The sequence below is a fragment of the Macaca nemestrina genome, chromosome 10 (genome assembly GCF_043159975.1).
Source record: "Macaca nemestrina isolate mMacNem1 chromosome 10, mMacNem.hap1, whole genome shotgun sequence".
NCBI lineage: Eukaryota > Metazoa > Chordata > Mammalia > Primates > Cercopithecidae > Macaca > Macaca nemestrina.
The window spans coordinates 67,065,126-67,090,327 of NC_092134.1; the positions used below are offsets into that span (position 1 = coordinate 67,065,126).

General features: G+C 43.3%; 2 protein-coding genes and 1 non-coding gene across 30 annotated transcripts in view; 1 reads left to right on the forward strand and 2 right to left on the reverse strand.

Annotated features, from left to right (window-relative positions):
• The window catches only part of LOC105473429 (glutamate receptor interacting protein 1), a 711,108-nt gene extending 695,674 nt beyond the window's left edge, over positions 1-15,434 (forward strand). For all 28 annotated transcript variants that reach the window (XM_071071489.1, XM_071071493.1, XM_011727248.3 and 25 more), the window contains 2 exons: positions 10,845-10,991; positions 15,207-15,434. In XM_071071489.1, coding sequence (XP_070927590.1) covers positions 10,845-10,991; positions 15,207-15,434 — 375 coding nt within the window. The remainder of the gene's footprint in view (positions 1-10,844; positions 10,992-15,206) is intronic.
• A 1,618-nt stretch (positions 15,435-17,052) lies between these two features.
• Positions 17,053-25,202, reverse strand: part of LOC105473488 (DNA helicase B) — a 51,588-nt gene continuing 43,438 nt past the window's right edge. The window contains exon 14 of the transcript XR_011609056.1: positions 17,053-19,207. The gene's annotated coding sequence lies outside the window, so the exon portion shown is untranslated. The remainder of the gene's footprint in view (positions 19,208-25,202) is intronic.
• On the reverse strand, positions 18,570-18,674 carry LOC112425172 (small nucleolar RNA U13). Its single transcript, XR_003016223.1, has one exon. It is a non-coding gene; the product is annotated as a small nucleolar RNA U13 (small nucleolar RNA).

Consider the following 25,202-nt stretch of genomic DNA (forward strand, 5'->3'; position numbering starts at 1 on the left):
GGGAAGGAGGTTTGTGGGACGCAGTGCCCAGCTTCACTGTTTCCTTTGGCTTAGTGAGTTTGAGGTCCTAAGATTTGAATTTTATTTTCCTTTCACACCTCAACTATTTATCATTTCTTTTTTTTCTTTTTTTTCTTTTTTTTTTTTTAAAGACAGAGTCTTGCTGTGTCACCCAGGCTGGAGTGCAGTGGTGCGATCTTGGCTCACAGCAACCTCCACCTCCTGGGTTCAAGCGATTCTCCTGCCTCAGCCTCCCAAGCAGCTAGGATTACAGGTGCATGCCACCATGCCCAGCTAATTTTTGTATTTTTAGTGGAGATGAGGTTCCACCATGTTGGCCAGCCTGGTCTCAGACTGGTTGGTCTCAAATTCCTGACCTCATGATCCACCTGCCTTGGCTTCCCAAAGTGCTGGGATTATAGGGGTGAGCTACCACGCCCATCACATTTAAAATTTTCTCTTTTAGTGATTTTGAAATATACATTATTATTAACTGTAGTCAACTTGCAGTTTAGTGGATCACTGGAACTTATTCCTGCCAACTAACCAACTTTGTACCCATTGACCAATGTCTCCTCTTTACCCCAGCCTCTGGTAACCACCATTCTACTTTCTGCTTCTGTGAGTTCAACTTTTTCAGATTCCACACATAGGCGAGATCATACAGTATTTGTCTTTCTGTGCCTGGCTTATTTCATTTAACATTTAACATTTTCATTTAACATAATGTCCTCTAGGTTCATCTACATTGTCACAAATGACAGAATTTCCCAAAAAACACAATTCTTATGTAAATAACTGGCTCATATCAAAAAATGTTTATTTAACTCATTAGCAAGGAATGGTAACAGGATGGCAAAGCTTGTTTAAAGAGGCATAAGGAAGGCCAGGTACAGTGGCTCACACCTGTAATCTCAGTACTTTGGGAGGCTGAGGCAGGAGGATCACTTGAGCCCACAAGTTAAACACCAGCATGGGCAATATAGTGAGACCCTCTGTCTACAAAAAATAATTAAAAAAAGAAAAAGCCAGGTGTGGTGGCACGCACCTGTGGTCCCAGCTAAGGAGGCTGAGGTGGGAGGATCACTTGAGCCTGAGAGGTCAAGCCTGCAGAGAGCCACGACCTCACCACTGCACTCCAGCCTGGGCGACACAGCAAGACCCTGTCTCAAAAAAAAAAAAAAAAAAGAAGGATAAAGAAACTTTATGTATATATATTATGTACATATATATGTATATATATTATGTACATATATATGTATATATATTATGTACATATATATGTATATATGTGTGTGTGTGTATATATATAAGTTAGTGGGACATATGTATATATGATATATGGTGTATCAGTCAGTGGGGAAAAGAAATGTTGGAATAAGGTTTCTAAGTTGGAATCAAAGCTGCCCAATAACTTGTCGGGAAATAAAATCAAAGCCTTTGAGGTTATCTTTTCTGAGGGGAGAAATGTTTTGCATCTCTACCAGACAGAACTCAATTTGTATCTTATCACTTTTCTACAAGTTGCCATCCACTTTTGCAGAGTCTGAGTTCTGAGCAAGAGAAACAATGAGAATTGCCATCCCCTAGACTCAGACACCCCTGTGGCAGGCTCACTAGTGTCTAGTGTGCCTTATTTCTCAGGGCTTGATCATACATCTTATTGCTTCTGTCCTGGACCCACCACCACCTCTCTTCAGAAATCTTAATCGCTTCTCTTCAGTCTGATTCTGGCCTGGGACCATTCATCCCACCCTGATATCCTTATCCATCTCTGTTGTGATCAAACATGTTTATTTCTAGCTTGTAAGTTTGTGTATAATCTGTAGGATGTTCACTTATAGATGGTGTACTTTCTGAAGGTCACTCCATTTCCCTCATGCCCAGATTCTTGGAGAACAGTCCTATCGTCCTCCTCCTGCACTGTTGTTCTGCCATATGACTTGTCAGGCAGGGCTATAGTAAAGATTAAATTGAAGGCTGGGTGCGGTGACTCACGCCTGTAATCCCAGCATTTTGGTAGGCTGAGGCGGGTGGATCACTTGAGGTCAGGAGTTGGAGACCAACCTGACCAACATGGAGAAACCCCGTCTCTACTAAAAATACAAAATTAGCCAGGCATGGTGGTGCAGGCCCGTAATCCCAGCTACTCAGGAAGCAGAGGCAGTCAGGAAGCGGAGGCAGGAGAATTGCTTGAACCCGGGAGGCGGAGGTTGTGGTAAGCTGAGATCACACCACTGGACTCCAGTCTGGGCAAAAAGATTAAATTGGTAACACTCTAGCCCAGGGCATGTATCTTTGTCTCTCTCAGATGGGGTACTTCCTTGTCCCAGGCTCTTCATAATGTCAGGCATCAGCAGTCTCTACAGTGGGGAAAGAAAATCAAGACAGTTAGCATTCAGTGCAGTGGGAGTTTGGTTAGTTGCAACTTGTCATCCTTCCTGAATGACAGTGTGCCTGGCCCTCAGCCCCACAGGCCCCAAGGGCGGGTGGAGGGTGTGCCACCCACCCAGAGCTGCAGGAGGGTCCTGAGCCGAGGAGGTCCACATGGGCCTGAGAGGAACGGAGGTCAATCTGTTGCAGAGGGAATTGGAAAAAGGGTAAAAGCTGGAGACGGGCCAAGCCAGAGCCAAGCTGGGAGCTAGAACACAGAGGCTGAGTCAAGAGGGGTGCTGTTAGCAGGCAGCAGGCAGGCCTGAGCAAACACACCCACAACACAGACTCTGCCGCAGCCGGCCAGCTTGATGGTGGCTGGGGCAAGTGCAAAGGACCAGCAGTGGAGCTGGCAATAACTAGGGGACCAGCTGCTTACTTGCGGCTTGGTTTATCTCCTGGAGAATTTGGAGAATGATCTAGGTCTTTTGTTTTTGTTACTATGTGAACCAATAGATGTGTGAAGGTGCTCTGGGATGAATGAGAAAGGCAGCACCTAAATCTGCCACAGATCTTAAAAACTGTGCGACTTTTTTGGTTGGGACTCAGCTCCTCAAGGGCCAGGGTAGCCCCTGGCTTGCTTACACTTACAGCCAAAATCCCAGCTACTGATTCTCTCATTGTTGAGCCCTCATTTTTTCCAGCTCTTGGTGCCACATTGTTGCCAGAATGCAGCAGGAGGTGGCATTTGGAGCAGCTGTTCCTTTCTCTCCTCAGCTAAGGAGACTCCCCAGACAGGAGGGCAGCAGCTGCTTTCTGACCCAATTCCTCTCCAAACCCCTGAGTTTCTAATGGTATAAGCTGAGATTGTTCTTCTTGGGCTGCAAGCTTCCAGTTTGGAAGACTGTATTCTATTTCGTTTTCTTCCAGCGCCATAGATAGTGTAGGATTGTCCTCAAAACTGACATTACTTAAATTGTCAGAGTTAAAGGAATGGGGCTACCCCAGTGGTATCTGTCACAAGTAAACCAAAATGCCTGGTGATTTACAGGAAAACTATCTCTGAGAAGTAGGTGTCAGTTTGGTCCTTAAGGCCATTGGGACAAGGGAGTGAGCCATAGGGAGCTGTCAGAGCTTGAGGACTCCTTCTGGGATGGCTGTCACTTGCCATGACTTGCTCCAGAGAGCAGATGCAATTGCCCTTCAAAGCCAAGTGGGGCGAGTTGGCTCTGCAGCTAAAGCCTTTCACATGTGTCAAAATCGAAAACATAAGTATCGGGTTTCTGATCTTGGCCTTCAGGATGTTGTTCAAACATGTCGGTAGACTTGCTTAGAAATATAAAACAAGGCTGAATATGAATCACGGTGAACCCACCCGGCCTCCTGTGAAAGCTTCTGTTCTCAGGAGGGTTCGAAGCAATTGCAGCACATGCTGACAAATAGTTAAAATTGAACTGAGCTTTGTAGAACTATATCCTAGCCCTGAGTGTTATGTTCTAAGAAGCTCATTGGCTCTTTTAGAACAGAAGAACCTTGCAACTGTGTTCATAGTCCAGGTTCCCCAGAGGCATCCTATAGTCAGCACAAAAGACAGACCCTACGAGAAAAATTTTGCTTCACATGAGCTAGGGTAGAATGCAAAGCCAACTGACAGGATGGTGAGCCGTAGGAGCATGGAGCAGGACTTTATGCAGATGTTCTTGGAAAGCCACAAAGAGCTCTGATGAGAAGAAACCCAGCGGATATGATTAATTATTCATCTTTAGTTGGTTGGGCAGTTGGAAATGAATAAAGGCTGCCTGACTAGCTAGGAGATTACATGTCCAAAAAAAAAAAAAAAATCATGATTTGGTGGAAAGAACACAGCCATTGAGGTCAGATATTCTAGTCTTGAATCCTGGTGCTTCTGCATTCTAGCTGGACAAGTCAGTCCATCAACTTTTTCAAGGTTCAGTATCCTCGTTCGTGGAAAGGCAATGATTTCACTGCACAGAGGTGTTGGAAGATCAAAAGCAATCATATGTAAGAAAGTAACTGGATAAGAGATTCGTTTTCAGGGGTAGGGAGAAGTATGAACTTACACCTCAGAATCCTTAGAATTATTTTTGCACAGGAAATAAATCCAAGGTACCCACTATCAAACTCCAGGTAAACAGGGCTGTATGGCACAATTCATTGTTACTGGTGTCAGAACAGCCCCCCGTGCTCCCTATTTTTGTTAATTATTGATTTCTAGAATCTTTTATGTAGCTTTAAAATAATTTTATTTTTGTTAATTTGCCATTACTAGGCTATTTCCAGGAGAACCATAGAGCTGGCTATTAAAATTCAGTATCCTTTAACTTTGGGAGATATCCCTGGAGAAACAGATTACTTTTAGATTTAAACTATTTATTAGCCTCTTATCCTGAAGAGTTTTCCATCAACTCTTCAACTCTGAGGCTCAGAAAAACCAAGGCTCTTTGCCAATAACTGTGACCTTGAAGTTAATGAGCTACTCTGCTAACTGTGGTTGGCACTCATCTCTAATGCTTTGGTTAGTGTACTACCATTGGTTGGTGTTGGTAGTTTTGGGTGCCACTCTTCCTCGTGCCCCTTGTGGGTTCTGGCCTGTGGTGCAAACACCCAGAATCACAGGCCAATAGAGTCATGACGAACTTCACTATTATTCCAGTCCCACACCAAGTGTTTCCTCAAATGCAAGGATTCTGGTTTACTATGTTGGAAAACATGCCTCAGATCTAAGACCACAGTGAGTTTCCTCGCTCCCATTTAAAGCTTAAGATTTAGCACCCTCACATGTGGGTGCATCTCAAGGATATGGCTAGGCCTGCAGAACAGAAGCTGATGCACTTTACCAACCAGCCATAGGCACAGAGTCTGCAGAACTGCACCCCTGAACCTAGTTGCAAGTGGAATGGAGATAGCAAGGAGGATGCCCCACCCTCTAGGAATGGTGGTGACGGTCCCTGCCCCAGGTGTGTTGCTTGCCATGTGGAGAAAACATGGCTAAGAACAAAGACAGAAAAGGGGCAAAAGGGCAAGAGATCCCACAGATAAAGTCAGAGTGGGACATAAGCAGGAACCTCGGGCAAAGAGATTTCACCCAGTAGTAAACAGGGTCCGAAGAATGTCAGTCTATTACCAATCCTAATAACTACTAGCCTCCTTCTCATGTTTTCCCTTCCGCCACTATTCCTCCTCTTCATCCCTTTGAGAAAGCAGCGTGGAGATAGAAGGAAAAGGACTAGAATAGGCCAGGTGCGGTGGCTCACGCCTGTACTCCCAGCAATTTAGGAGGTCCTGGCAGGAGGTCAGGAGGTCATTTGAGGACAGGAGTTCAAGACCAGCCTGGCTAACATGGCGAAACCCTGTCTCTGCTAAAACTATAAAAATTAGCCAGGCAGGAGTGGCATGAGCCTGTAATCCCAGCTACTCGGGAGACTGAATCAGGAGACATCGCTTGAGCCTGGGAGGTGGAGGTTGTAGTGAGCCGAGATCGCGCCACTGCATTCCAGTCTGGGTGACAGAGTAAGACCCTGTCTCAAAAAAAGAAAAAGAAAAAAAAAAGGACTAGAATAGAATATAAATCAACAATATTTCCTCCAGTGAAGGCTCCTTGGAGGAATGGCTGATTCCAGATCGGAGATAGGAACTATTCATGGCGAGTCATATTTTGTGCCGGAAAGTAAAGAAGTGACCAAAACCAATGGATCCTATCAAAAGGACACAGGAGTCAACATGAAAGACTTCCTGTGGCCAAAGATGAGAACATTTGAGCATCCAAAAGAATAATGATGCAACTCATTGAAATGCATTGAATAGGCCAGGCACAGTGGCTCACACCTATAATTCCAGCACTTTTGGAAGGCCAAGGTGTGCAGATCACTTGAGATCAGGAGTTCAAGACCAGTCTGGCCAACATGGCGAAACCCCATCTCTACTAAAAATATAAAAATTAGCCGGGCGTCGGGGCAGGCGCCTGTAATCCCAGCTACTCAGGAGGCAGAGGCACGAGAATTGCTTGAACCTGGGAGATGGAGGTTTCAGTGAACCAAGATCATGCCACTGCACTCCAGCCTGGCCGACAGAGTGAGACTCAGTATCAAAACAAAAACAAACAAAAAATGCATTGAATATATCAAAATTTATAGGTTCATATTGATCCCATCCCCCGCTTCCCCACACACAAATTCTCGTTGGGCCACCATTCAAAGTATTTAGTGAACAAATTCCCTGTTCTGAAATTGAAAGAAAAGAATTAGCATTCATTCATTCTGCCCTTCTTGTAAAAGATGTATTTCAGAGTAACAAGGCAGCACTAATTGATGAAAGAGAATTCTCCTTTACAAAATCATTTTAGCTAATAAATAGAGAAGATATTAATAGGATTAGAAAAAGGTTATCGCTTTACAACCCCTAATGGAATTTTGATTCAGATAGTGATCAATAAATAAAATCATTAGATTAAAGATTGATGAGAACCCTTACAATAGCGGAATGAGGCTGTCATCACCTGAACCCACCCAAAGTAGGACAACTAGACATGATGTGATAGGAAGCACTGTGCCATCTGTGAAATTGTTCCTGCCCCCACCCCTACTACAAAGCTAATCTTGACTGAAATCAAGCATCTAGCATTAACTTCCATTCAGAGAAATGTGGGAGACAGAGGAACATGCTACAGAGTAAATGACACAGTGTCAGCAATAGATCAGCAGCACAAGGGGAAGGACAAGAACCCGCCACAGGTAAGAGGAGATTTAACAGACTTAACACAGATGTAGTGTATGAACTTTGTTGGGATTCTGACTTAAGCAAGCCAACTTAAAAAAATTTTTTTGAGGCCGGGCACAGTGGCTCACACCTGTAATCCTAGCACTTTGGGAGGCCAAAGCAGGCAGATCACTTGAGCTCAGGAGTTCAAGACTAGCCTGGTCAACATGGCGAAACCCTGTCTCTACTAAAAACAGAAAAATTAGCTAGGTGTGGTGGCGCCTGCCTGTAACCCCAGATACTCAGGAGGCTGAGACAGGAGAAGTGCTTGAACCCGGGAGGCAGTGAGCCAAGTTGCAGTAAGCCGAGGTCACGCCACTGCACTCCCGCCTGGGTGACAAAGTGAGACCCTGTCTCAAAAAAGTAAAAATAAAATAAAATGAAAAAATCATTTTTGAGACAATTGGGGAAATTATAGTGGCTATCAGGTAAGAAGAGTTGCTGCTGCCAGTAAGTTGATGATGTGGAGGTTATGAAAGAAAGTGATCATATTTTTTGGAGGTGTATACTGAAGTATGTAGGAGTGAAATGACATGCAGACTGGTGTTTGCTTGAAAACACTCCCCTGAAGAAGAGAAGGATAGCTGAAGGAAACATGGCAAACTCTTGATGGTTGTTGGATCTGAGTGGTGAATAGATGGGTGTTCCAACCTCTCTACTCTAGAATATGTATGAAATTTTCACCCAGAATATTTTCAGAAATCTCCTATCTGGCCTAAGGCAAAAACATAATTGTGGAGCAGCCTAAATATTCCTCTCTGCAATGAGTATTTATTAAGCAACTGTGTGCTAGGCAAGGAGAGACTGTGCCATGGCAAGATCTAAGCTTTGCCGTCAGAAGCCTTGATTTGAGCCAATTCACTGTTGCCATCAGTTTGATCCTGGGCAAGTTGCTATTTCTCTTTGAACTTTCATTTCCCTGTCTGTGTATGATCTGCTCCACAAACTGGTGGAGACAGTAATATCTCTTCGCTTTCTAAACTGCTTACTCAACTCCCACAGGCCTTACTAGCAAGAAGTCTAGCATCCCCTGTTGGAGGACCTTCCCCCTATCTTCTTCACTGTCTGGGAATCTGGGTCTCCTCAGCCCACAGGTAGGCAGGCCTGGCCGTGGTACCAGAAGTGCCCTCCCTCTCATGGCCACACAGTGTCAACTTTGGAGCTTTGTCCTGCCTAGCTACTCTGTCACGGGACAGCTTTGCTGATTCCCAGCATGGCCTTGGGTGAGGGGTGAGGGGATGGCTGGAACCCCAGAATTAAATCTCTCTTAGTTCACACTCTCTTTCTCTGCAATGACTCATAAAGGGACAGGACATCATGACTGATCCTCAGCCTCATAAATTGCAGGACAAGCCCTTTCTATCCGACAAAATACTAACCCCATTATGTGGCAGGTGCTGCCTTAGGGGCTTGAGATACATCCATGGGCAAAAAGGACCCCTACTCCCCTCAAGGAGCTGGGGAGTGGGGATCTGCCCCAAACCCGAGCCCAGGCCACCAGCAAAGTCTTCCCCTCTCCCCTTGGTGAGTATTGCTTTGGAAGGTAGGGGTGCTCTCAACCACATGGTGTGAACCTAACCTACTTCTCCCCAAGCATCACCAGTGAACATGTTAGATGAGCGATGGGTGGTGGGGCCAGTGCAGGGGTGCTGGGTGTTACTAGGCTACACACACACACACAACCCCACACACCCTTTATGTAGTAAAATAGGGCTTACTACTCTATCCTTGTATAACTTAGTGCAGACTGAGAAACCTTTATATCTGTCATCTCTTAAAATGAAGACTCTTACCCATCTTACAGAATCATTATGAGGATTAAATCAGATTTCTTCACTGGGCTGTGCTCATAAAGGTTGTGTTTTGCTCACTGCTCTACTTTTTTTTTTCACTCTATCCTGTGAAATATATTCTCAGTCCCTAAAACAGTCCCTGAGGCATAGTAGTGTCCAGTATGTGTGCGCGCACACACACACACACACACACACACTCACATGCACACACAGTGATGGAATGAGCCTGCGAAGAGGGTCGTCTCAGGAAACATCAGCTCTGCAGATTCTCAGTCGGTCTAGGGCGGGTCTGAGACTGCATTTTCACTGGCTCCTGAGGGTGGCTCCTGTCCAGGAGGACGCTGAAAGTGATGAGGCTGAGAGGTGCATGTTGAGTGGCAGGAGAGTGGAACCATTAGGCACTTGGTGTCTGGAGTCTGTCAGATACGTCCCCACCATTCTTACCTTTGTGGCCTTGGGTGGGTTACATAACCCCAGTGAAACTTAATTTCCTCACCTCTAATATGGTAATAACCACTAGGACTGCCTGGTGAATAGTATTGACCCAATCAGCTTGATATTTTAGCTCTCTGTCCAGTAAAATAAAAACCCACACACTGGCCACTTTTGTATTGCCTTCAGAATGCCATAGCCCTCTGAAGTAAAATCACTGGATAGAAACAAAGATCCTTGCTTTAAGAGTTTTAACCTTCACATTTGCCCTGTATAGCTCTGATTTTGTTTTTTTGTTTTTTACTATTTTACAATGATGTTTTCATGCTTTAGTTGGATAAAAACAAATATATATATTATATATATGTGTATATATATAATATATATATGTGTGTGTGTGTGTATATATATATAATTACAGTAGAAAATTAAGCCTGACCATTGCTTGAAGTCTTTGTGGAGGGCATCTGGCACAACTCGATAAAGCCCGTGGCCCCCTCAAAGCGTTAACTGAGCATCAAGTGCTGAGTGTGCTGCTGGGCGCAATGCCCAGCACAGTGAGAGCTTGGGGACTGCTGCATATTCATGTGTGTGCCTCTTCCTCTTGTTCACTGCTGTTTCTGGCACCCCATGCTGTGCTTACAATATGGTAGGAGCTTAATAAATATTTGATGAATATACAAATGATTAGTTATTTTAGCCTCAGACGAACACTCACAGGTGGTCAGGTGGAGGAGTGAGGGCTGGTGGAGGAGTGAGGCTTTGACCAGCTGTAGTTGGCCTCAGGAGCAGAGAGACCCAGGGCGGCGGGGGGCCCGCAGCACTCAGAGTAGATGCCTTCAGTTACCAAATCAAACCCTAGACAAATGCTGAGGGAGTGAGTTAAGCCAAGGCACAGAGCAAGGGTGTTGTCATAGAAACACATTCAGGTCTTTTACATAGTGTTCTGTGATGGTGCTCATTGGGGGTTCCAGAGCAAATAAAAGGATGAACTTCATGGTACTTGCCCAAAGAGAGGATACGCCGAGCACTGTGCTTAGCAGAGCACTAGGCAGGAGTGGGGAGGAAGGAAAGGCCTTTGGCTTATTCCCTGACATCTCAGCAGTTGTAAAGGGCTGCTGCGGGCAGCTCCTCTGACCAGGGTTTGCCCCAGGAAAATAGTAGAAGTCAACATGCCCTGGGGAAGTTCTCTCCTGTATCCGCCTGATGACAACTGCAAAGGAGGGAGGGAGGACCCCGACATTCCATTTCTCCTCGTTTTTCAGTTCTGGTTGGGACTTCATAAAGTCCAAGGATATTCCTGGAGTGGGAAAAAGAGCTGCAGGATTGGTGCGGGGAGCTGACTGATGCTGATATTACAAATCCATGATGTGACTAAAAGTCGTGTGAAAAGATCGATCATCAAGAAGTTGCAGAAGGAAACGTCTCCAGCCCAGCTAAATATTCCCATCCCACTTTCTCTCTCTTCAGGTGACCTTGTACAAGGACTCTGACATGGAGGACTTTGGGTTCAGTGTAGCAGATGGCTTGCTGGAGAAAGGAGTGTATGTCAAAAATATTCGCCCAGCTGGGCCAGGAGATCTTGGTGGCTTAAAGCCATATGACAGGCTCTTACAGGTAAGACCTCACGTGGAATTTTAATTCCTTGCAAGTAATTTGTCACTAGGAGCTTCCTCTACATCCTCCTGCATATTTGGGGCCCTTTGCTCTTTTCCCTTTCAGCCTTTGTCATCAAGATTATGGAATCAGTAGAAGCAAACAGCTGAATAAAGAATTTTCAGCACTGGTAAATTCTAACCCAGCCCCCAAAGTTCTGTGGTTTCTTATCAGTTTTTTTCAGCACTGAGCTCAGAGCCATCTTTCCCAGTCTCACGCTCATTTCTCAGACTCCACCCAACCACTGGTCACCTCCCACCATCGCACAGTAGTCCCATAAATATGACATAGTTATCCGACTCCAGGCACCCAGTCTAGTCCTTCCTACCACTCGTCTTCTACGTGACCTACAAGGCCTCAGGGATTTGGCCTCTCCTTACCTTGCCAGCATCTTGTCTTACCTCTTCATTCATTCATTCATTCATTCATTCATTTATGAGACAGAGTCTCGCTCTGTCACTGGAGTGGAGTGGCGTGATCTCAGTTCACTGCAACCGCCACCTCCCAGGTTCAAGACATCCTCCTGCCTCAGCCTCCCAAGTAGCTGGGATTACAGGTGCCTTCCACCACACCCAGCAAGAATGCAATTTGCTAACTAATTGGAGGGTTGATGACGGACCTTTCGAAGTTGATGGAAAGTTACAATCTTTTTTCCTTTTTTTTTTTTTGAGACACAGAGCCTCACTCTGTCTCTCAGGCTGGAGTGCAGTGGCACGATCTCAACTCACTGCAACCTCCACCTCCTGCATTCAAGTGATTCCCCTGCCTCAGCCTCCCAAGTAGCTAGGATTACAGGTGCATGCCACCATGTATGGCTAATTTTTGTATTTTTAGTAGAGACCGTGTTTCACCAGGTTGGCCAGGCTGGTCTCGCACTCCTGACCTCAAGTGATCCACCCCCCTCGGCCTCCCAAAGTGCTGGGATTATAGATGTGAGCCACTGTGCCCAACCTCTTCATTTACTCTCTAGCTTCAGCTGGATTTGTTTCAGGAATGGTATATGCTGCCACCTCCTGGCCTTTGCACCTGCTGTGCCCTGAGCTTGTGGCACTTCTCTGCTAAACATGCACAGGTTCTTTCCCTGCTCCTTCCTTGACTTCAGGTCCCTGCTCACATGCTGCCACTTAAACCTCTCTGTTTAAAAGGGCCCTTCCTGCCTCTCCATTCTTCACAGTGCTTCATTGGTTCGCAGTACAGCCAGAGATGATGCTAGTTATTTGCTTATTCTGTGTTGCCCACTAGAATGTAACTCCATGAAGGTGGCGATTTTACTCTCCACTCTATTCTTAGTTCCAAGAACAATGCTGTCACATAAAAGTGCTCAGTACTGTGCAGCAGAATAGAAGTGCATTGGCTCTGAGCCTTATATATGCTTCCCTTTCTCTGAATGCTCTTCTAATCCCTAGGCCTTACCTACCTCACTCTGACTCAACTTTTTGGTCTCACATAGATCAGTGATTCCCATCCTTGATTGAAAAAATGGAATCACCTAGAGAATGTATCCCAATGTTCAGATCAAATGGCAGACCAATTAAACCAGTGACTCTAGGAGAGAGATACAGCATCGGTGTGTTTTTACACCTCCCCCAGTGATTCCAACGAGCAGCCAAATTGACAATCACTCGTTTAGAGGACTTCCCTTCAAAGCCCAACTTCACCAGACACCACCCAACCTCCTTTACCTCACGTCTGGACTAGGGGCCCCTCCTATACAGAATAGCAGCTTTTTCTTTGGGTAGAATTTACATTATTAAAACTGCCTGTTTGGAGGGTGCAGTGAGCTGAGATCATGCCACTGCACTCCAGCCTGGGCGCAGAGCGAGTCTCAAAAAAAAACAAAAACAAACAAACAAATGAAAACACCTTCCTGTTTCCTTGCATATACTCCCCAGCAGATTGTAAACTTTTTGAGAACAGGGATAATACCTTATTCTCTTATTTACCGTTATATAGTGTTTGATATCTCAGTATCTCTCACAATATCTGAAACTAAAAAGCTGAACCTTGCTTACTTAATATAGTAACATTGTGGTCAGGTAGAGTTTTATTTAGGAAAGCAGATTTCTGAGCTTATGTGCAGTTTTTGGGAAGGGCATTTTGCAGGAAAATGGAGCAACTTGAAGTCAGTCTTAGCAGTGTACTCACCTGGAAACAGTCTGTCACCAAACAGCTAACTTTCAAAGCAGGAGGCTGCCACGGATTGGTTAGCTTTCAGAGATGTGTTCACTGAAGCATGTTGTCACTGATCAATTTGATAGTTCTGGAACAATTCTGGTGATGATTTTTACTATGGCAACAGAACAATTAGTCTTATCCTAGGAGTTTGGGGACACTTTGTTTTCCATAGACATGCTAATATTTGCTGAATGAATAACTATGGATAAGTTACTTACCCCTCTATATGAGTGTCTTCCTAATCCATAAATTAGAGCTAGGCGTACTCTCATGGAAGCTGAGGCTGTAAAAGTAGACTACATTCAGATTATAAAGGACCTTGAATGTGATGCTAAAGCTCTTGAACTTTATGCTGAAGGCATATTAATTTCTTAAGCAGGATAATGATATAATTGGTAACACAGAAAGGCAAGACAATATTATTGTGGGTATATCGGGGATGGGTTAGGGAAGGGAAGATCACAGGCAAGGAGACCAGGTAGGGGTAGGTAAGATAAGACACCTGTTTCAGAACTATTAAGTCTTTAATATTTTCAGCACATCGTGATAGAGCAGTCTGGGAAGCATTTGGTGGTTTGGATCTGTTGGTGAGGAGAGATGATAGAGCCAGAGTTAAAGATTTAGGATACTGAAGTGTGGGGTTTAGGACAAGTTGCCCTTGGTGGCTTTATAACAAAGAAGAGAAGAGAACCCAGGATGTATTCTAACAATAACAAAATGTATGTATGTATGTATTTATTTGAGACAGAGATTCTCTCTCGTCACCTAGGCTGGAGTGCAATGGCGTGATCTTGGCTCACTGCAACCTGTGCCTTCCAGGTTCAAGCAATATTCCTTCCTCAGCCAGCTCCCGAGTAGCTGGGATTACAGGCACCCACCACAATGCCTGGCTAATTTTGTATTTTTAGTAGAGATGGAGTTTCACCATTTTGGGCAGGCTGGTCTCAAACTCCTGACCTCAGGGGATCTGCCCGCCTCAGCCTCCCAAAGTACTGGGATTATAGGCGTGAGCCACCGTGCCTGGCCACAATAACCAAATGTAAAGGACAGGAAGAAATAAAGGCAGGAAAGGACTGAAAGCAAGCAGTTAAAATGGTAAAAGGATCAAAACAAAGTGGGGTTGTAGAATCAAGGAAGGAGAGTTTTAAGGGTGAGGAGCTGTCAGGAGTGGCAAATGCTAAACACCAAGGAGGATGCGAACTCCAGAACATTCCTGGATTTGACAAGTGGGGTCATTTGCCAGAATGACCATGTGTCAGGGGGGACCTGAAAAAACTGAGGAGAGAATGGGAGGTCAAGGAGTAGAACCGGCATGTGGGTGATTGTAAAAACTTTTGTTGGTGAAGAAGGAGAAATGGAAGATGGGTGCATGTATAAGCTGAAGAGGGAATAAGCTCATTTAAAAAAAAAAAAATTCTTATTCTTAGTAGAGACAGGGTCTCACTATGTTGCCCAGGCTGGTCTCAAACTCCTGGCATCAAGCGATCCTCCCATCTTGGTCTCCTCAAGTGCTGCGATGACAGGTGTGAGCCACTGCACCTAGTGGAGCTCACTTGTAAGAGAGGTAGTTCAGCATCATGATTCAGAGCACAGGCTTTGAGATCAGCCAGTTGGCCTGGGATTACATCCTATGACCCTTAACAACTACTGATCTAAAGCAAAGCTCTTAACCTCTCTGTGCCTTGCTTTTCTCATCTGTAAATTAGGGATAATATTCAGGACTTGGAGCACCCCCACTGTGGGTGGGGCCACCTGCTTGGCATGAGGATAGGTAGGATGTGTATGTCTTCCTTGCCCTTGAGAGTCTTACGATTTACTGGTAGACAATGACAAGTGAGCCAGTAGCCATGTCACAGCATAGTCAGAGCAAGGATAGACCTCATGGTGCTCATTTTAGCACCTTCATGACTTCAAACAACTTGTTGCACCTGAAATGTTCCTCTGGGTTTTGGGAATTATGGTTACAATGATAATTCAAAATGGCTCTTCTTGACCTTTCAGGTGAACCATGTCCGAACCAGAGACTTTGACTGCTGCCTTGTTGTGCCCCTCATAGCAGAATCCGGGAATAAGCTGGACCTGGTTATTAGTAGAAACCCACTGGCTTCACAGAAGTCTGTAGAACAACAGAGTCTACCAGGAGATTGGAGTGAACAGAACAGTGCTTTTTTCCAGCAGCCTAGCCACGGTGGTAATTTGGAGACACGAGAACCCACTAATACATTATAGCAACGCTTTTTATAAAGCAGGACAAAAGACAATATCTACATGGTGCTAAAAATCCCTTTAAGATTTCTGTGACATTTGAAGCACAGATAATCACGTGGCATTAACTGCAAGCACAGGGGTCTTTTAAATCTCTCTCATGGCTCATGTTCACTTCCCTTTTCAAGTTGAAGAGGTTTCTTTTTTGGTGACCACTATGGTACATGGTGGGCAATGCCCTGCCAGGCCCAATGGTAGAGAAAAATAGGCCGTCCCCCCAACTCTACAATTAACATCAGAGGAAATTTTTTACAAGTTCATCTTACTATCACTTTTTAAAAAGAGAAACATCTGTTTGAAAATATTCTCTATGATGATTTCCTTAATTCACTTTGAAATCAGTTTCTTACTATGAAGTCATTAATGTAAGAACTTGACCAACAAGGCTTTTCTTCTCATAGGCTGGCTCTACTAGGGGAACTAGTGTTTGGTAAACTGCTGGGACTGCCACAATGGGAGGGGTACAGGTATAAAATTAAGTTATCTTAAAATGTTTCAGCAATGATGCACGTAGGAGACCATAATAGGTGGTGGTAAATGTTTTGCCCAAGTATAGGAATGATTTTAACTAAGATGTATGCTATTCCCTATGCAACAAATTATCAAACAGGATATGTCTTGTGACCTGTTTTTTTTTTTAAGGACACATTTTTAATAGCTGAAAATCTCTGATAATGAATTAGAGGGTGTAGTAAACACGAGAATTAGTTATATAATCTTATTTTTAAAATTCAAGACTAAGAACTTAAGAAAGAATGAAGAGTCTATTAAAATGAGGTTCATCTTAATGATAGGCAAACCAAACTCATACTGCTTGACATGTTTTGAAAACTGGTAATATTGAGGGTGTACAGCACATGTACTTAAAAATGACACTGGGCTATCTTTTGTTCTGAGCCATGCCACTTACCGAAATTGTAAATACATTTTTCACAAATGCATTGCCAATTATTACCATCCCTCAAAGCAATAAATTGTGACAGTTGCTTTAAATGTTTGTCAGCAACTGTTTTCATTTGTTCAGATATTTTGAATAGCTACGCTAATAACTGTTATTTGGTGAATATAAAAAACTAGATCTGTATATTGATGGTAGACTCTCCATATTGAAATAATTATTTTCCAAACGTTTTCATTTTGGTCAATAATTCAAACTACCACTTAGGCAAAGCATTCGAACACTGTGTCCTTTGTTTAAGGAAATAAAAATCACCTTTCTTTTTGTGCAAAAAAAAATATTATTTCAATCACATTTCAGAACCGCCAGGGCAAGAAAGTATAAAGCAGAATCATGTTAAGAAAAAAGAAAAAAAGATCATGAGTCACTTAAATATGTATTTTTATTTGTAACAAACAAGTATTAAACTGTAAAGTATTTTTGTACAAATTTAATACTTTAATAGCATGGTATTTATCGTCTATGTATGGTTTTGGGGAATTCAAAATTGTTCAAATATTTGTATGGAAAAAATAAAACCCTCTACCAAATGGAATAAACCGTGATTTTAAAAAGCCAAATAAAGAGGACATGCATTATTGGTGTTTTGAATATATTTCAGTGTTCTAGCCTGAGTCCTACACAATTTGTTTTGTTTGTTTTGAGATGGATTTTCACTCTGTTGCCCAGGCTGGAGTGCAGTGGCACAATCTCAGCTCACTGCAACCCCTGCCTCCTGGGCTCAAGTGATTCTCCTACCTCAGCTTCCCAAGTAGCTGGGATTACAGGTGCCCACCACCACACCTGGCTAGTTTTTGTATTTTTAGTAGACATGGGGTTTCACCACATTGGCCAGGATGGTCTCAAACTCCGGACCTCAAGTGATCCACCTGCCTTGGCCTCCCAAAGTGTTGGGATTACAGGCGTGAGCCACCGCATCTGGCCACAATGTTTATTTTTGTATAATTTTCTAAAGGTGAAAGGTTTTCCTATCAACCCGAGAAGCACCACTAAAGAGTAGGAACCTGGGCATTGAAATTGAGTCCATGTTTCATTTCAGGCTCCAGGCTCTTGTATGACATTTACTCACCATGAATCAGTGTCTCTACCTGAAACTGAAGGTCATGTCTGTACCACAGGATCATTCGGAAGATGAGGAGTGAAATATATGAGAATGGGCTAAAAACACACACAGAAATACCTCCAAAACCAATGGTACATTTACTGTAGGTGACAAGTATTGATCAAGTATCACAACATCCACCTCAGAGAAAATTACATGTATTCTATGAGATATATTTACATAAACTGTTAAAATGTACAAACTTTAATTATGCTACCTTTAAAAATTCACATTCATTTTTATACAGTTGCATTCAGTGTGCCCAGGTTACATTCTGAAAGGCAGAGTATTTTCTAGCACGAGAGTCTTATGACCCAACTGACAATCTATGATTGCAAAAATCTAAGCAACTGTTCAAATTTTTATTGCACTCGCCTCACTTCTGCATCAAGCGTGATGCTGAAGCCAATGAAATGTGTAGTTAGAAGAGGCTTTGTGAATAAATGCAAATGAGAAGCTATATTTCATGTGAAAGATATTTCAGTTGTAACCAAAACTAAAATGAATCAACAATAGAAAATAGCTGTTAAAAACAAAAAAGCTCTCATGATTTCAGGTAGCACTTTTCAAATATAGTGACCAGGCCAAAGGAAGAGCTAGGGTCAGCCAGTAAGTTCTGAGCACCCCGAGTCCTCTTAAAAAGGGCAGTGACAAACTATGAAATGAAAGGGTTTGGGGCTATGCCACCGGAAGACTGGCAGAAGAAACTGGAGATAAGTAGCCAGATGGGGCAGAAGAGACAAGGTCTGAAATATATGAGACTCAGGACTTACGAGCAGAGGTTCCAATGAGGTAGATTTCAGCTTAATATAAGGAAGTAATTTCCAACACTAGTGTTGCAAAGTGGTTTTCACCAAGCAGTAAAGACCTTTAGCATTGGAAATGTGTGTTCTACTGGTGACTGATGGGTGTTCAGCAAATAGTAAGCTGGGGTAGATGACCCTTGCAATTTTAACATGCTGGGATGAAACATTATTTGCTTCCAATTTACATTTTAAAAAGGATACTAGAAGTATCCTCTTTCACTCAAATATTTTTTTTTCATGACCGGTAATGTGCCGGCACCATAACAAGGTTTGAGGGAGGCACATCTCACACGTGTGTGTGAACACCAATGCATCAGGCTTAGGAACTACAAAAGGATCTTAATGAAATCTGAGAGAATTTTGAATCAGGTCAGTTATTTGTATTTTAGCCAATAGTACATTTATAATATAAGAACTACTGCTTTGGAATATTCAGTTACATAGTATTAGTTTCATTGTGTTTTTATGGAAAAAAAGGTATTTTCAAGTTCTTCTTGACAATGTGAAGCTTTACCTGAGTCCTATACCCTGAAATATAGCCAGAGTTAAAGAAATTTTATTTCTATAAGGTTGTAGTAACGCCCCTGCCCATCGCCTGCATGTTCCAGGAACTGGCTTATTATAAAGAACCATCCTTCCCCAGGTGACTTAGATAAGACTCACAGGTGTTCATCTCCCTTCCCCCGTTTACTTATAACAAAATCAGACACAGACTGCCCTGAAAATTACCATTCTTTGCTTCATAAATGATTAGCTGAATTGCTTGTACTCACTGATCTGGAGAAGATATTAAGCTTCCTTCCCCCAGGCTTTTGAACTTTGACCAACCCTCAATTTAGGCCGGCATACAACACCTCCTTAAGAGGCCCTCCTAAAAGTAATAGGACAAGAGTTAAAATTAATGAAATAGGCAGGGCGCGGTGGCTCAAGCCTGTAATCCCAGCACTTTGGGAGGTCGAGACAGGCGGATCACGAGGTCAGGAGATCGAGACCATCCTGGCTAACGCGGTGAAACCCCGTCTCTACTAAAAAAATACAAAAAACTACCGGGCGAGGTGGCGGGCGCCTGTAGTCCCAGCTACTCAAGAGGCTGAGGCAGGAGAATGGCGTAAACCCGGGAGGCGGAGCTTGCAGTGAGCTGAGATCCGGCCACTGCACTCCAGCCTGGGCGACAGAACGAGACTGCGTCTCAAAAAAAAAAAAAAATTAATGAAATAGACACTAGAAAGACAGTAAAGAAAATCAATGAAACCAAAAGTTGGTCCTTTAACAAGATTAAAATTCATAAACTTTTAGTTAACCAAGAGAAAAAGAGACTCAAATGACTAAAATCAGGAGTGAAACAGAGGCTTTACTATCAGCCTTACAGAAATTTAAAAAACCATAAAGGAATACTATGATAAACTGTATGTCAGAAAATTAAAAAACATAGATTAAATGAGCAAATTTCTAGAGAAAAACTGTCAAAACTGACTCAAGAAGAAACAGAAAAGCTAAATACACCTATAACAAGTAAAGAGATTCAATCAGTAGCTTTAAAACTTCACATACCAGGCTCAGTGGCTCACGCCTGTAATCCCAGCATTTTGGGAGGCTGAAGCAGCTGGATCACCTGAGGCTGGGATTCCAGACCAGCCTGACCAACACGAAGAAACCCTGTCTCTATTAAAATTAGCTGGGCGTGGTAGTGCATGCATGTAATCCAAGCTACTTGGGATACTGAGGCAGAAGAATCGCTTGAACCTGGGAGGTGGAGGTTGTGGTGAGCCGAGATCGTGCCATTGCACTCCAGCCTGGACAACAAGAGCAAAACTCTGTCTCAAAAAACAAAAACAAGGGGGCGGAGCAAGATGGCCGCATAGGAACAGCTCCAGTCTCCAACTCCCAGCGCGAGCGACACAGAAGACCGGTGATTTCTGCATTTTCAACTGAGGTACTGGGTTCATCTCACTGGGGAGTGCCGGACGATCAGTGCTGGTCAGCTGCTGCAGCCCGACCAGCGAGAGCTGAAGCAGGGCGAGGCATTGCCTCCCTGGGAAGCGCAAGGGGGAAGGGAATCCCTTTTCCTAGCCAGGGGAACTGAGACACACAACACCTGGAAAATCGGGTAACTCCCACCCCAATACTGCGCTTTAAGCAAACAGGCACACCAGGAGATCATATCCCACACCTGGCCGGGAGGGTCCCACACCCACGGAGCCTCCCTCATTGCTAGCACAGCAGTCTGTGATCTACCGGCAAGGCAGCAGCGAGGCTGGGGGAGGGGCGCCCGCCATTGCTGAGGCTTAAGTAGGTAAACAAAGCTGCTGGGAAGCTCGAACTGGGTGGAGCTCACAGCAGCTCAAGGAAACCTGCCTGTCTCTGTTGACTCCACCTCTGGGGACAGGGCAATAACAAACACAGCCGAAACCTCTGCAGACGCAAACGACTCTGTCTGACAGCTTTGAAGAGAGCAGTGGATCTCCCAACACGGAGGTTGAGATCTGAGAAGGGACAGACTCCCTGCTCAAGTGGGTCCCTGACCCCTGAGTAGCCTAACTGGGAGACATCCCCCACTAGGGGCAGTCTGACACCCCACACCTCACAGGGTGGAGTACACCCCTGAGAGGAAGCTTCCAAAGCAAGAATCAGACAGGTACACTCGCTGTTCAGAAATATTCTATCTTCTGCAGCCTCTGCTGCTGATACCCAGGCAAACAGGGTCTGTAGTGGACCTCAAGCAATCTCCAACAGACCTACAGCTGAGGGTCCTGACTGTTAGAAGGAAAACTATCAAACAGGAAGGACACCTACACCAAAACCCCATCAGTACATCACCATCATCAAAGACCAGAGGCAGATAAAACCACAAAGATGGGGAAAAAGCAGGGCAGAAAAGCTGGAAATTCAAAAAATAAGAGCGCATCTCCCCCGGCAAAGGAGCGCAGCTCATCGCCAGCAACGGATCAAAGCTGGACGGAGAATGACTTTGACGAGATGAGAGAAGAAGGCTTCAGTCCATCAAACTTCTCAGAGCTAAAGGAGGAATTACGTACCCAGCGCAAAGAAACTAAAAATCTTGAAAAAAAAGTGGAAGAATTGATGGCTAGAGTAATTAATGCAGAGAAGGTCATAAACGAAATGAAAGAGATGAAAACCATGACACGAGAAATACGTGACAAATGCACAAGCTTCAGTAACCGACTCGATCAACTGGAAGAAAGAGTATCTGCGATTGAGGATCAAATGAATGAAATGAAGCGAGAAGAGAAACCAAAAGAAAAAAGAAGAAAAAGAAATGAACAAAGCCTGCAAGAAGTATGGGATTATGTAAAAAGACCAAATCTACATCTGATTGGGGTGCCTGAAAGTGAGGGGGAAAATGGCACCAAGTTGGAAAACACTCTTCAGGATATCATCCAGGAGAACTTCCCCAACCTAGTAGGGCAGGCCAACATTCAAATCCAGGAAATACAGAGAACGCCACAAAGATACTCCTCGAGAAGAGCAACTCCAAGACACATAATTGCCAGATTCACCAAAGTTGAAATGAAGGAAAAAATCTTAAGGGCAGCCAGAGAGAAAGGTCGGGTTACCCACAAAGGGAAGCCCATCAGACTAACAGCAGATCTCTCAGCAGAAACTCTCCAAGCCAGAAGAGAGTGGGGGCCAATATTCAACATTCTTAAAGAAAAGAATTTTAAACCCAGAATTTCATATCCAGCCAAACTAAGTTTCATAAGTGAAGGAGAAATAAAATCCTTTACAGATAAGCAAATGCTTAGAGATTTTGTCACCACTAGGCCTGCCTTACAAGAGACCCTGAAGGAAGCACTCAACATGGAAAGGAACAACCAGTACCAGCCATTGCAAAAACATGCCAAAATGTAAAGACCATCGAGGCTAGGAAGAAACTGCATCAACTAACGAGCAAAATAACCAGTTAATATCATAATGGCAGGATCAAGTTCACACATAACAATCTTAACCTTAAATGTAAATGGACTAAATGCTCCAATTAAAAGACACAGACTGGCAAACTGGATAAAGAGTCAAGACCCATCAGTCTGCTGTATTCAGGAGACCCATCTCACACGCAGAGACATACATAGGCTCAAAATAAAGGGATGGAGGAAGATTTACCAAGCAAATGGAGAACAAAAAAAAGCGGGGGTTGCAATACTAGTCTCTGATAAAACAGACTTTAAACCATCAAAGATCAAAAGAGACAAAGAAGGCCATTACATAATGGTAAAGGGATCAATTCAACAGGAAGAGCTAACTATCCTAAACATATATGCACCCAATACAGGAGCACCCAGATTCATCAAGCAAGTCCTTAGAGACTTACAAAGAGACTTAGACTCCCATACAATAATAATGGGAGACTTCAACACTCCACTGTCAACATTAGACAGATCAACGAGACAGAAAGTTAACAAGGATATCCAGGAATTGAACTCATCTCTGCAGCAAGCAGACCTAATAGACATCTATAGAACTCTCCACCCCAAATCAACAGAATATACATTCTTCTCAGCACCACATCGTACTTACTCCAAAATCGACCACGTAATTGGAAGTAAAGCACTCCTCAGCAAATGTACAAGAACAGAAATTATAACAAACTGTCTCTCAGACCACAGTGCAATCAAACTACTACTCAGGACTAAGAAACTCAATCAAAACCGCTCAACTACATGGAAACTGAACAATCTGCTCCTGAATGACTACTGGGTACATAACGAAATGAAGGCAGAAATAAAGATGTTCTTTGAAACCAATGAGAACAAAGATACAACATACCAGAATCTCTGGGACACATTTAAAGCAGTGTGTAGAGGGAAATTTATAGCACTAAATGCCCACAAGAGAAAGCAGGAAAGATCTAAAATTGACACTCTAACATCGCAATTAAAAGAACTAGAGAAGCAAGAGCAAACACATTCGAAAGCTAGCAGAAGGCAAGAAATAACTAAGATCAGAGCAGAACTGAAGGAGATAGAGACACAAAAAACTCTCCAAAAAATCAGTGAATCCAGGAGTTGGTTTTTTGAAAAGATCAACAAAATTGACAGACCACTAGCAAGACTAATAAAGAAGAAAAGAGAGAAGAATCAAATCAACGCAATTAAAAATGATAAAGGGGATATCACCACCGACCCCACAGAAATACAAAGTACCATCAGAGAATACTATAAACACCTCTACGCAAATAAACTGGAAAATCTAGAAGAAATGGATAATTTCCTGGACACTTACACTCTTCCAAGACTAAACCAGGAAGAAGTTGAATCCCTGAATAGACCAATAGCAGGCTCTGAAATTGAGGCAATAATTAATAGCCTACCAACCAAAAAAAGTCCAGGACCAGATGGATTCACAGCTGAATTCTACCAGAGGTACAAGGAGGAGTTGGTACCATTCCTTCTGAAACTATTCCAATCCATAGAAAAAGAGGGAATCCTCCCTAACTCATTTTATGAGGCCAACATCATCCTGATACCAAAGCCTGGCAGAGACACAACAAAAAAAGAGAATTTTAGACCAATATCCCTGATGAACATCGATGCAAAAATCCTCAATAAAATACTGGCAAACCGGATTCAGCAACACATCAAAAAGCTTATCCACCATGATCAAGTGGGCTTCATCCCTGGGATGCAAGGCTGGTTCAACATTCGCAAATCAATAAACATAATCCAGCATATAAACAGAACCAAAGACAAGAACCACATGATTATCTCAATTGATGCAGAAAAGGCTTTTGACAAAATTCAACAGCCCTTCATGCTAAAAACGCTCAATAAATTCGGTATTGATGGAACGTACCTCAAAATAATAAGAGCTATTTATGACAAACCCACAGCCAATATCATACTGAATGGGCAAAAACTGGAAAAATTCCCTTTGAAAACTGGCACAAGACAGGGATGCCCTCTCTCACCACTCCTATTCAACATAGTGTTGGAAGTTCTGGCTAGGGCAATCAGGCAAGAGAAAGAAATCAAGGGTATTCAGTTAGGAAAAGAAGAAGTCAAACTGTCACTGTTTGCAGATGACATGATTGTATATTTAGAAAACCCCATTGTCTCAGCCCAAAATCTCCTTAAGCTGATAAGCAACTTCAGCAAAGTCTCAGGATACAAAATTAATGTGCAAAAATCACAAGCATTCTTATACACCAGTAACAGACAAACAGAGAGCCAAATCAGGAATGAACTTCCATTCACAATTGCTTCAAAGAGAATCAAATACCTAGGAATCCAACTTACAAGGGATGTAAAGGACCTCTTCAAGGAGAACTACAAACCACTGCTCAGTGAAATAAAAGAGGACACAAACAAATGGAAGAACATACCATGCTCATGGATAGGAAGAATCAATATCGTGAAAATGGCCATACTGCCCAAGGTAATTTATAGATTCAATGCCATCCCCATCAAGCTACCAATGAGTTTCTTCACAGAATTGGAAAAAACTGCTTTAAAGTTCATATGGAACCAAAAAAGAGCCCGCATCTCCAAGACAATCCTAAGTCAAAAGAACAAAGCTGGAGGCATCACGCTACCTGACTTCAAACTATACTACAAGGCTACAGTAACCAAAACAGCATGGTACGGGTACCAAAACAGAGATATAGACCAATGGAACAGAACAGAGTCCTCAGAAATAATACCACACATCTACAGCCATCTGATCTTTGACAAACCTGAGAGAAACAAGAAATGGGGAAATGATTCCCTATTTAATAAATGGTGCTGGGAAAATTGGCTAGCCATAAGTAGAAAGCTGAAACTGGATCCTTTCCTTACTCCTTATACGAAAATTAATTCAAGATGGATTAGAGACTTAAATGTTAGACCTAATACCATAAAAATCCTAGA